Here is an 11,847-nt window from a genome sequence, read left to right on the forward strand (position 1 = left end):
TAGATAAAGAAGCATCTAATCTCATGGAAAGGTGGGCATGTACATGACGTAAAGGCCAGAGAGTCAAACCCAGTTTACACGCGGATTGAAAACGACGAGAAAGTGCAGAAAAAAAAGTTAAGGGCAGAGGACGGGGGTTGACTTTGAGCCTCAAAATGAGTGGGGACCACTCTTTCAATGATAGTTTTGGAAATGATATATCCTCCTCCTTTCCATCGCTCGCCTTTGAGCAGCCACATAGGCTCACTTTCAACAGATTTTTGTCTTACTCATTTAATTCATTGAGCTCGAAATAAAATTCCTTTAGGCTCTGTTCACTTGTTTCCCTGGGAAAGGAAAAAAAAAAATTTCCAAAAATCTGACGTGGCATTAGGAAAAGAAGTCCAGGGAATCTGTGCAGGAAAAGGTTTCCCTAGACTGTTTCTGGACTGTTCACTTGCGCAGGAAAAAGTGTCAAGGGAAACTGCTTGCCCTTCTTTCTGCACTAGTTTTCCAGGGAAATGAAATCCGTGTGTTTTTTGTCGGAAATGAAATCCCTGAAGGGTGGGAAAATGAGCTTTTCACTGTCATTTTTTGCTTTTTGCAAATATTCCATATGTGTAATTCTATTTTCCCTGGAAAGCAAGTGAACACCAGAATTCTGTCCTGTCAAGGAAAAAAAGGCTGTTTTCCAGGAATTTGCTTTTTCAGTGAACACAAGTGAACAGAGCCTTAGTAGTCGTGTTAGATATAATTAGGTTTATGGTGTCTGCACTACTATTGTTTGATAATTTGGCGAGCTCACCTCGTCTTTTATGGCTTAACCAGCTTTCAATGGCTATTACAATTTGCAAAAAGCTCTCGAACGTCATTTAAAAGTATAAGACAAGATGAGTTTGCGCGTCATTAAAAAAAGGCTGTGTGGATATCAGTGGCCTTTTACTTATTTTCATTAGATTGGTCAGTGTGTACAGAGAAAGTATTTGGCTCATCTTTCTTGACTTTTCTGATTATGTATTTTGACCGACTTTATAGAACATTATGTTATGAGATTGTGTTCAAGATGGATAGATTAAGTTGTCAAACAAATTTGAACAACCGGATATAGTCAAAGTATCTGAACCTAACTGGGTAGGACATTTACACAACTTGTAACAGTTAGTGGTTACAAGCTTACAGCTCAAGATCAGATATATTGCAAAATATTTTATTTAGCAAAACAGAACTCCATTTTGCAAAACAAATAGAAAAGGGATCCGCTATCCCGACACGTGCACAAGAAAACAAAGGAGAGAGCTTGAATCCTCATCAAAAGCCATAAACCCTATGAAAATAGCTAAATTTTCAGTCATTTTCCCTTTTTGTATATTTTTTTTTTCTCATAACGGGGTTCCGTTTTGAAAGTGCTTTCCTTTAGGCCTTGTTTGGATTGGAAGAAATTTTGGTGGGAAAATTTTGGAAAGAAATTTTTTTCCAAAATTTCCTGCATTTCTATTAAAAAAAAAAATGATTACTTGAGCCGACACTATTGAAGTTTTGCAAGGGACCTTCAATTTGTGATGATATCACTCTAAAGTAATCATAATCATTTCATTTCCTTAAGTTCTCAGAGGAAAAAGATTAACAATAAAATTTTCTCTTAGAAATATTTTTATTTATGGGGACCTTGAAACCTTGTTGGTGAAAATGCCGACCCTGACTAGTTTGGGACAAAGGCTTTGTTGAATTGAGTTGAGCAATATGGGATTTGCTTGCGGATGGTCTGTTGCATTTCAGAGCAGCACCTCATGAATGACGACAAAATCTGCTGAAAAGTGTGCCTGTGGCTGCTCTGACATGCACCATCTGCAAAATGCCTTCCCTAGCAAATCCCTAGCAATATTCTTTGAGCGCCTGCTTTTGTAAAGCGGGTTAAGAAGCTAAATTCTTGCTGACGTTTAGATTAGAAAATGATGAGCGCGGCCTTAGCTGGATGCAACTTTTAAATCATACGACATCTACCTGATAAAGACACCACACCTCATTCCTTTTCTCTATATGCGATGCTGTGGCCCCACACTTGTAAGACAAGTGGCAGACTAAGAAAACTAAAGTATGACACGTACCATTCTAATAAGTAATAACACATCAGAAAATGTAAAACGGGGGTTGGGGTCAAGTGCTTACAATGTTTCCTCAAGTCAAAACGTATTAAAGGGCTAAAGGCACCGAGATTGATTCGAGTCGCTTAATTCAATGCCATCCAACGGTAGACCAAGCATACCTAAGAATAAAAATTGATAATCGCACGATCAGACGGACAGTTGCCACTTAGAGATGTGACCCACAAGGAACATGGTGCTAGTTACAACTTACAATTAGTAACATTGGATCTGGACTCACAGTGTTGGTTCTCAAGATCCAAAATTAAAACGGAGTATAAAAATCATGGGAATAGCCTTTCAAGGCAGAATCGGATCCCGATTTGGATCCTGGTGATGTAGAAGTAGGAGGACAAGATATTCTCATTTCTTTAATTTCTTTTTGTATTTCTGTGAATTGAGAGGAAAGTCAAACAAAAAAAGGGCCTGCATTTGGAAAATTTATGCAAGACCAGGAACATCTGAATAGCATATGACAACCAAAAACTTTGATTTTCTTAAGTGTTTGTACAACCAAACAGATCCTAAAGGGTGCTATCAGTTGCATCCTGTGGTAAAAAAAACTCTCAGAAATGAAAGCAATGATAAGTTCAACTTCAAAATCCCAAGAGTTTAGAGAATCCAATCCAGGACAATGGCACTCTTTGCTTGATCTGCTGAATCACATCCCAGGAGGCCAGGACTAATGAAATAGAAAACACTGAAACACCTCTGAAAAGGGAAAGGTTCATTATCCACACAAAAACCAAAGAAAAGATTTGCCTTATGCTACATGCATTTCTAGACACCCTTGTAAATTTTCCCATATTCATTTACTTCCAAACCAACTAAAGAAAGGCAACAACAAGAAGTCTCCAAAGAACCATCTGCCTCAAGAAAGCTACCGAGAGTACTTTCATGACTGGTCAACAATGTCACGGTGAAGAACCAACTCACTCTAAAAATAGAAAAAACAAATTACCCAATCTCATGTACGAATCGATAATGCACAATAAAAAAAAGGGCAATGATATTTTCACCCCTGCAGTACGCATTCGCCCCCCTTAAAACGGGAACATAGGGCAACTTTAACGCTTTTCGACGTCAAATCACGTTGGAAGGGGGCGGATGCGTACTGCATGGGGGGTGAAAATATCGTCGCCCTAAAAAATGTACACATCTGACACTTATCCTCGATGATAACAACCACTGATTTGATGGGCCATCGGGGCAATCCAATGGTCAAGTGCCGATGCTAAGTAGGGATTCAATTCTCAAGATTGAGGCATGCAAAAAAAAAATCATAAGCAACAGTTCCGACTTCAGATGGACAACAATATTGCTAGATCTGATCACCGTACACTTGGCAATACACAATTTTTTATTTTTTTTTAATTGGTCGGGCAATACACAGTTGGCAATGCCTCCATGCCTTACCATAAATGTTTCCCTAAATCAATGTTGACTTTTCATTTAGTCCCACATTGGAAAGTACAGGAAAGGGTGATGGGTATATATTGGTTTTCACATTTCTTGCTTTGTGAACGAGAAGAAGAAATAGTGGGCTTACACGCATGAGTGGGCGAGTGGACCCGGTAAGCTTTTGGCTTTATCGTACATTTGTGCCGCCGCGTTATTGGCTAATAACTCCGCCGTTCTTGGTGAATAACTTCGCGCGTTGCTGGTCAAAAAATTCATCGTTCTTGGTGAATAATTTCCTTAACGTGTCCTTTAATTAAGGGATTAAGGATGCAACTTTTGGGAGTCTTTTGAAGCCATCATTATGTGTTGAGAGAAAAGAATACATGAACAAAAAGTTTCTCTTTGCATTTTCTCGTCTTCTTTTACTTTTTGGTTCTTGCCCTTGAGAAGTTTTTGGGTCGTTTTCTCTTATCAAGGTTGCATAAGCGCGTTCGCTATGCATCTGGTAGCGTCAGTGCACACCCCCTGGAGCGGTGCTATTGAATCTCGGAGAATCTTGAGACATACGCCATAAGACCCAATATGCACCACGATTCGTCATGTGTGGAGGCGACACTTGTCTCAAGGACGACAAATTAAGATTCGTGCCTCAACGCCTCGATAAGTTTCTCTTACCATCATCTGATTATTGTTTTATTTTTAGATTTTAAACCATTATCAGATTTAGAATCAGTTACTGCATTGATATCAGATTCAAGGTACAATCCGAATTTTCCCTAATATCCAAACAACAACGAAAACAATGGCCGTTCAAAAAGATTTCCTTATTCTGGTTTAGGGTGAACTATTATTCTATGCATACTTGTTTGATGATTTACCAACTTCATTCTCTACTTAAAATTTGATTTAGGGAGAAGTGAGTAAAATTGTGTGATGGATATTTTTGGTTTTTTGTGTCAATCATGATAGAAACTTAGAAAGTAAGTTGCACAAATTTTATTAATTGCCTTTTTAAGTATACAGTAAGAAAAGAGTAATTGTATGTGGGCTGATTAGATTTTGGATCAAGTGTAGGGATCCTTCGTTTCATTTTAACATGTAAGAAGATCAGCTGATTGTGAGGCTGATCGGCTAACTAGGGTTGGCATAGCAAGGGTGTCTTTGGAAACTTTTGACATTCTCCTCCTTGATGGTTGTTGTTTGGGCTTGGTTTTTTCATGCTTGTCTACTTTCTTGATGATCTCGTTTGCCCAGGTGTCCCCGGGTCCTTTACTAATATACTTCCTTACCATTCAAGAAAAAAGGGTGATGGTATATGCACTCCTTGATTTATTTTGATAATGACACCCATCTCTTTATGCACCCATCTCTTTATGCTGCACTAGTACTCTTCTAAGTAGATCTATTCAAGGCCAATACCATTTCTAAGTGTTTATTATCGAAAAAGGGAGTGGGAATATCATGTCCCTAGAAAAAATATACAAGTACAGGGAACCAGGGAAGTAGAAGTTACGGATTGAAGTTTTCACTCTAGTCCCGATCTTCGTCCTTGTGTCACAGCATAAGTACCACTATTTTGGTACTGGTAATTAAGTGTTTGGTACAACCCCACGTCGAGTGGTTCTTGGTTTTATTATTCCGTCCATAAAGTTTATAGAAAGAAGTATTGCTCGTTTCTTTAGTCTTCTCTAAACAGCTATCTTTTTAACTTTAAGTCTCTGATGCTATGAAACATTCATCTAAGATCGATTAAAGTGAAGACCCGCACGCAACAAATGGCCAATTAAAACAATCTAAACCAAATTGAGCCTTAATTCACGTTCAGTCACTAAGTGTTTTGTAGCTCTAATGGCCCGAAAAATAGGTGGCTATGGATTTTTTTGGGGCACTGAAAAGCATTCCTGCAACAAGCTGCTTCTTGCATGCCTTTTACTGCTGCTCTAACTACTAAAAAATCCAAATTCAAAAGTAACCTTTTGGATATAATCCATTAAAGTGAAAACCCACACTAAAAAAATGGCCAATTAAAACAGTATAAACCTTTTAGCTAAAAAGATAACAAATTTGAGAGTGCAACTCCCATAGCGATGCTGATAATAGCAACAAAGGACCAAATTTGAAGCCAAGGCGGTGGGCCCTCCGCCACATGTATGCGTGCTGTGGGCGGTCTGGTTTTACCCCAACAAGATGGCTCAGCTAAGGTGACCCCAAGTCATTTACTAATTAAGATGGCTCTAACAGCTTCGAAAGGTCCAACCCATGGTGTTAGATCCACTTAAAGCGGAGTAGTATGGGGATGAGCCTAATGAATTGATGACCATGGTAGAACCTAAGTCCGATCCTACGTTTGTGGAAGAAATAAAGATATTAAAGACCATCATTAAGGCAGTAATAAGCTTTTTTAAATATATGGAGGCGTTATGTTATGTCTTTGCCTAGAGACTATACTTCTACCCAGTTTAAAATTTTCTTAATTACCAACAAATTTCAATCGCATGGGGTGCCTTATGTCTCACTTGCATGGCTATGTTGGTTTACTCAAGTCTTGTTCCTTTCGGATCGTGACAACAGATTATTGTTAGACCCAAACAGATTATTGGACTCAAATAATCAGTTTTGGACTCAAAATCAATCCTCAAATCCAAAGGGAGCAGGGCCGTATGCTAGGGTGCTAACATGTTTTTAAGAGAGGGGGTTCCTTGTTAAATTATACTTGATGATACAAGTGGCTCAGGGTCTATGAGATATGACTCGTTCAGTTTGCATTCATGACTTGTCTCCCAAGAAATTTGAGATAGGGTCAACTTGTTGAAAATAGAAATTAAAAACTGTTAATCATGGCTTGTCTCCCAAGAAAATCAGATTGTTTGTATGGTCTTGATTCTTGAATCATGGTGAAGGGAAGTAGGCCCCACTTCGATTAAAGTGGGCCCTACGTTTACCAGATCCTCTCAATTGAACCTACAACTCTACAAGATCATTTGAAAATCCGGGAGGATAAGGCCGTCATTTTATACAAATGTAAGGGTATTTTGGGGAAAAGAAAAAGCTCATCCTTCACCCGCCCTATAAATAAGTAAATAACATCGTTTCTATTCGTAAACCCTAGGGATCCTCTTTTCTCTTTCGGAAACCCTAAACCCCAACGAGGTTGCTGGTGAGTAAGAACCCTAGTTTTTCATATTCTTTATCTCTGTAAGGCTCATTTGATCTGTGCAGATGTAATGGAAAATCTATGAATGGAATTTATTTTTTTTCGTGAATCTCTTTTTTTCCTGTTAGATCTATCTAAGTCGTTGCGCATTTTAGCATCACCTCTGGTTGTCAGTATCTAGGGTTTTAGGGTTCTTACCTGTCATTTTTCCCACCTTTGCATAAATCATCGCTTTTCTACATCTGAATAGATTTATGGTGCATATTTTTTTGTTATTTTTTAGACATATCTTGTATATCTACCTTTGCATAAAAATGGATCTTTGTATGATAGATTTTGTATATGTGTGCGTGCTTTGCTTTATTACCTTTTTTTTGTGACATAGCTATTTTGATAATGAATTGAAGAAACCTATAAGCTCTGAATATCTCAATTTATTCTGTTTAGGGCTGCGTTTGGTGTACACCAAATTGCAATTTAGGTTCGGTATGGGCCTTTTAAGACTGTGATCTCACACCCAAATTGCAGTTCTGGGAGTAAATACATTGAGATGCAACTTTGAGAGTTGTTTGCAGACTCACAGTCAGTTAAAAACTTCTCCAAGCTGATTTATTTGAATCCCTGTTTTTTAAACATCAGTTCAAGGATACTTGTCTGTCTGGTCTTTCCTGTTTATGTAATTAGAAAACTGTTACTGTGTATAACAAGGTTCGAAAGTCCTGTACTTGCTGCTGCAGTGTAGCCAAAATGTATAGGGTTAGGCTATGGCAATGTCTTAATAAGAATAACATGATTGGATCATGTCCATTACACCCCCCATATCCAAATCCCCTCTTGAATTCTTCACATCCTGGATTAGTTATGGCATTTTCTTCTGGTCTGTTATATTCATATCAAAATTTGCCTTTTTGGTCGGAATCATTATTCAGGAAGGCGTCTTCATTTGCCTATCCAGCAGTGGCATTGCGTCTACTGTCTCCAATAGCTATTTCTCTCGCAAATAACATTTGATGTATGTCATATCCATATACATATTATAAAATAAAAACGTGCAAAAACCTTTCCAGATAAATCTATTAAAGTATGCAACTATATAAATAGCATATACTTCTATAGCAAACGATGAACAATGCAAATTACGATTTTGGAGGTTATTGCTTTGTAATGGAAATGTTTCCCCAACTATGATCTTGTATCTTTCTTCACCATTTGATCCTCTTAGTCAAAATTGTTGTTTGTAAAAAGTTATAAGGTTTGCTCTCTCTCTCTCTCTCTCTCAACTTTTTTCTTCGAATATAAAACATTCATTTCACCCTTGAAAGATTAAGGTTCTAAATTCTTTTCATCTAATTGATTTGGCTTTGTTTGTCATTTCTGAAGGGCTATGCGTTTCCACTGTTTTTGTTTATACACTGGAAATTTTAGTTTTCCTTGTTATTTTCAATCACCTGCATAGTACCTTTTATTTTTAATGTTATTTTGCTTTTGCAGAGGCTACTTGCTTCAACAATGGTGTCCCTGAAGTTGCAAAAACGCCTGGCCTCTAGTGTCCTGAAGTGTGGGAAGGGCAAGGTTTGGCTTGATCCAAATGAAACCAGTGATATTTCGATGGCGAATTCCAGTAAGTCCACTTTTCCGTTGCTGTAGATTCTTGATATTTATCCAACCACAATTTTACATATAAATGTGTTTCTATATATGTTTACTCCAGCAATTTTTTTGTCAAAGTCCAATAAATAGCCTGTCATACATATGGTTAATTTTAATGATTTCTGAATAATTTGTTAACTAAATATTTGTTTTGTGTTTATAAAGTATTTTACAATGTTTCTACTGCGCTGATGAGCCTGTCAGGCCTGTTCTTTCCATTTGCCTACCAATTTTTATATCAACCACTTGGACTAGAGGTCTAAATTCTAGAAACAAGTGAACGACTACAGAATGAAGATTACAAAGTTTGTTAAACAAGGATAAACTGTATTTGTTACATAGAAAATGAATAAACACAAGTGATGAAAAAGCACAAGATAAGAGAAGCAACAGTGAAAAGAACAAAGAAAATAAAAATAAATCAGCACAAATACACATATAGTGCTAGGGCAAACAGTGTCATACATCCGATGTAAAAGAAAAAGAATTTGTGAAAAATTAAAAAAATAAGAAAACATGCAAAAATGGCAATAAAGTAAGAAAAATGGGCTTACATGCCCATAGATATGTGGAGTAAGATCAAATGTATGTTAAATATCAGCACATATTAAACAGGGGATGCTTTCGACAACCTCTGTTCTGATTTTACAGATTGTCATTCAACTACTGTTACTTCATGTCATGACAATAAATTTCTTTCCCTTGTGGTTTGGTGGATATGTTAGCCCAAGAGCTTAACAGTAAGGCTTGGTTTTCTTGGGTGATAAGGAAGATCCGCTTGTTCAATTCGTTTCCTTTTTTCAGCAGTTGTTTTGGTACCGAGTAGATTTAAATGTCAGGCTTATTTTATGCTTTAATGGATGACATTACTCTCAGAATATAGTAATGGATATGTCTCACATAGCCAACAATTAGTATGTTGTCAGTACACACCAAGTTGACTTGACTAGATGAAGACTGTGTAGTTAATGGCAATTTGGTTTTTTTAAAACCCAAAATTAACTGGCTTTGTAGTGGAAAATGTTGATCTAATATTTGGAAAAACTTGATAGATTAGTTATATGATGGCTGGGCATATTTTTCCTTGGGTGGTCAATAGTACAAGTGAGGGCCACTTGTGTAAAGATCTAAACAATTTAACGGTTACACATTGCTATTGATGAGCCATTCACCTAAATACTCTCCCATCAGACAACTCTAAGCGTACAATTTGTGGCCTTTAAATGGATGGTTAGGAATTACGAGTGTGAAGGTCTACATTCATAAGAAAACTTTCCACATATCAAATGGTTAAGATAGTTTGATGGGTGAGGATTTTGATGCATAGCTCATCCATAGTTGGTTTGGACCGTTGAACTTCTTGCTACTCATAGTTTTTCCATATTGTTCCTAATAAAAGTATGGTTGTGCAACATATGCGAGGCTGACTAGCTAACATGTACAGTATCTGTGTAGACCCTAGAGCTTCTTGTTTTAAACCTTGAGAGTTGCTTCAAATATTTGGGTTGCTTTACTGATTTCAGAGTGTAAAGAAATAAGTCACATGCTTTCAATTCCATATTTATTGTGCTATGCATTTGTTGTGTAAATTCCTCCAATATCACGTTTTTATTTCTCCATGTCTTGCTAGAATGTTCTTTTTTAGTTAATGTTGGTTTTCTTCTTTGCACCTTTCATGATATTGCATTCTTTACTGTTGGACATTCTCATGAATGAGGGATGACTGGTGCCAACACTTTGTTTTGGGCAATCTATTATATTATCTTGGAGCTTCTGGTTTGTTCAAATCAACTCCTATTTGGTCAGCTGAAGTGGAAACAACTTCTAATGGTTTATGTTCGTTATTATTGTATTTCTAGGCAAACTTTGCTAACTTCATGCATAGAGAGTAAAGTCTAACAGTATTTTAAATGACCTTTTCCAAAAAAAAAACAGTATTTTAAATGACCAAAGTGCCAAAATTGTTTGAAGTTAATGAAGTTGCATATGGCTGATCCTCGGTATTGGCTACCTGATTCCTGAAAGAGAAACTGTATGAAAAAAAGCTTCTCAATATCATTTTTCACTTTAGCCATGTTCTGTATGAAGCTTGCCTTGCATTTTTTTGGTGCACTTCTCTGGGTGTACTTTGCTGGCAACTTTTTCATATTTATTTTTTGGTTCTCTTATACTGTGATAATTTGCTGTGTGATATCCAGGGCAAAACATAAGAAAACTTGTTAAAGACGGGTTCATTATCAAGAAGCCAATGAAGATCCACTCACGTTCTCGGGCTCGTCGAGCTATGGAGGCTAAGAGGAAGGGAAGGCACTCAGGATATGGTAAACGTAAGGGTACTAGGGAGGCTAGGCTTCCAACAAAGGTCCTCTGGATGAGGAGGATGAGGGTGCTGAGGCGCTTGTTGCGCAAATACCGGGAGTCAAAGAAGATCGACAAGCACATGTACCATGACATGTACATGAAGGTTAAGGGTAATGTGTTCAAGAACAAGCGTGTGCTGATGGAGAGCATCCACAAGTCGAAAGCAGAAAAGGCGAGGGAGAAGACTCTTTCTGACCAGTTCGAGGCCAAGAGAGCCAAAAGCAAGGCCAGCCGAGAAAGAAAGATTGCTCGAAGGGAAGAGCGATTGGCCCAGGTAAGTTATTCCTTCTTCTGTAACACATCTTTTTTCCTTGATTAGAAGGCACAAATTCACACCTGCTGTGTGGAATTATTGTTGTATTATGTTTGAAATTACATGTGTTCACATCAAGGTTTAACTTTATTAATAAGTGGTTCACATCAAGTTTGTTGGGGTTCTGTAAACAGGGCCCTGGAGAGAAAGCGCCTGCACCTGCGTCACAACCTGCAGAGTAAGTATGAAGCCTTGCATTCATCTCATTTCTTCAGTCTAGCTCAGCTTATTATTACGTAATTTGATGTTGTTTTGCAGGGGAGAGAAGAAAGCAAAGCAATGAATGAGCGATGTTCCTCCCAACTTATCTTTTCAGTACTATGGCAAAGTTTTTTATGTTGGAAAACCAGATTAAATTTAGTAGGGCCTATTTGTTTTGTTTTAAAATGAAATGTAGTACTGTTTGTTTGGATGTTGTTTCTAATTTGCACCTTATAGCTATAGACATGTCTCATCTATCCATTTAGGTATGCTTGTGGATCAGGTATGCCGACCTATGGCAATTGTAGTACTTTGGCAGTGTATTTCAATTTTCTCATTCTGAGTTGTGATTAGAATTTACTTTTAATGCCTGTGGGTCAGATTGATCTCAATGTGCTTATGGATTATTACTTGTCCCAGCTGGCTCGGAGGATAAACCAAGAATGATATGTTAATACTAAAAATAAAGCCGCGAAATGCCTTTTGCGATGTACTATAGCAATTCCCTGAAAAAGTTTTTATTATAAAAATATGAGATTTGACTAAAAAAAAAAGGGCAGTGATAAATCGACCCCCATGTTCCTCTCGCTATCTCTCTCTCTCTCTAAGCACTGCCCTATATGGGGGTCGATTTAATATATTTGGGG

The 11,847-nt window shown here is 37.5% G+C and overlaps 1 protein-coding gene across 1 annotated transcript; it reads left to right on the forward strand.

Moving 5' to 3' along the window:
- Positions 1-6,522: 6,522 nt before the first annotated feature.
- On the forward strand, positions 6,523-11,567 carry LOC143881730 (large ribosomal subunit protein eL19y-like). Its single transcript, XM_077384982.1, has 5 exons — positions 6,523-6,678; positions 8,167-8,296; positions 10,524-10,960; positions 11,134-11,177; positions 11,258-11,567. Exons 2-5 carry the CDS (start codon positions 8,185-8,187, stop codon positions 11,280-11,282), a joined length of 618 nt encoding a protein of 205 aa, XP_077241097.1. The 5' UTR covers positions 6,523-6,678; positions 8,167-8,184; the 3' UTR covers positions 11,283-11,567.
- Positions 11,568-11,847: the final 280 nt, after the last annotated feature.

This window comes from Tasmannia lanceolata, unplaced genomic scaffold (genome assembly GCF_043159265.1).
Source record: "Tasmannia lanceolata isolate RefF3 unplaced genomic scaffold, GAP_Taslan_0.1 ptg000007l, whole genome shotgun sequence".
NCBI classification, from domain to species: Eukaryota; Viridiplantae; Streptophyta; class Magnoliopsida; order Canellales; family Winteraceae; genus Tasmannia; species Tasmannia lanceolata.

Bases quoted from the DNA above. Each gene is read 5' to 3' on its own strand.
- LOC143881730 (XM_077384982.1), top strand. From the start codon at position 8,185: ATGGTGTCCCTGAAGTTGCAAAAACGCCTGGCCTCTAGTGTCCTGAAG. The intron at 8,297-10,523 runs GTAAGTCCACTT...TGTGATATCCAG, and splicing joins TATTTCGATGGCGAATTCCA to GGCAAAACATAAGAAAACTT. The intron at 11,178-11,257 runs GTAAGTATGAAG...GTTGTTTTGCAG, and splicing joins CCTGCGTCACAACCTGCAGA to GGGAGAGAAGAAAGCAAAGC.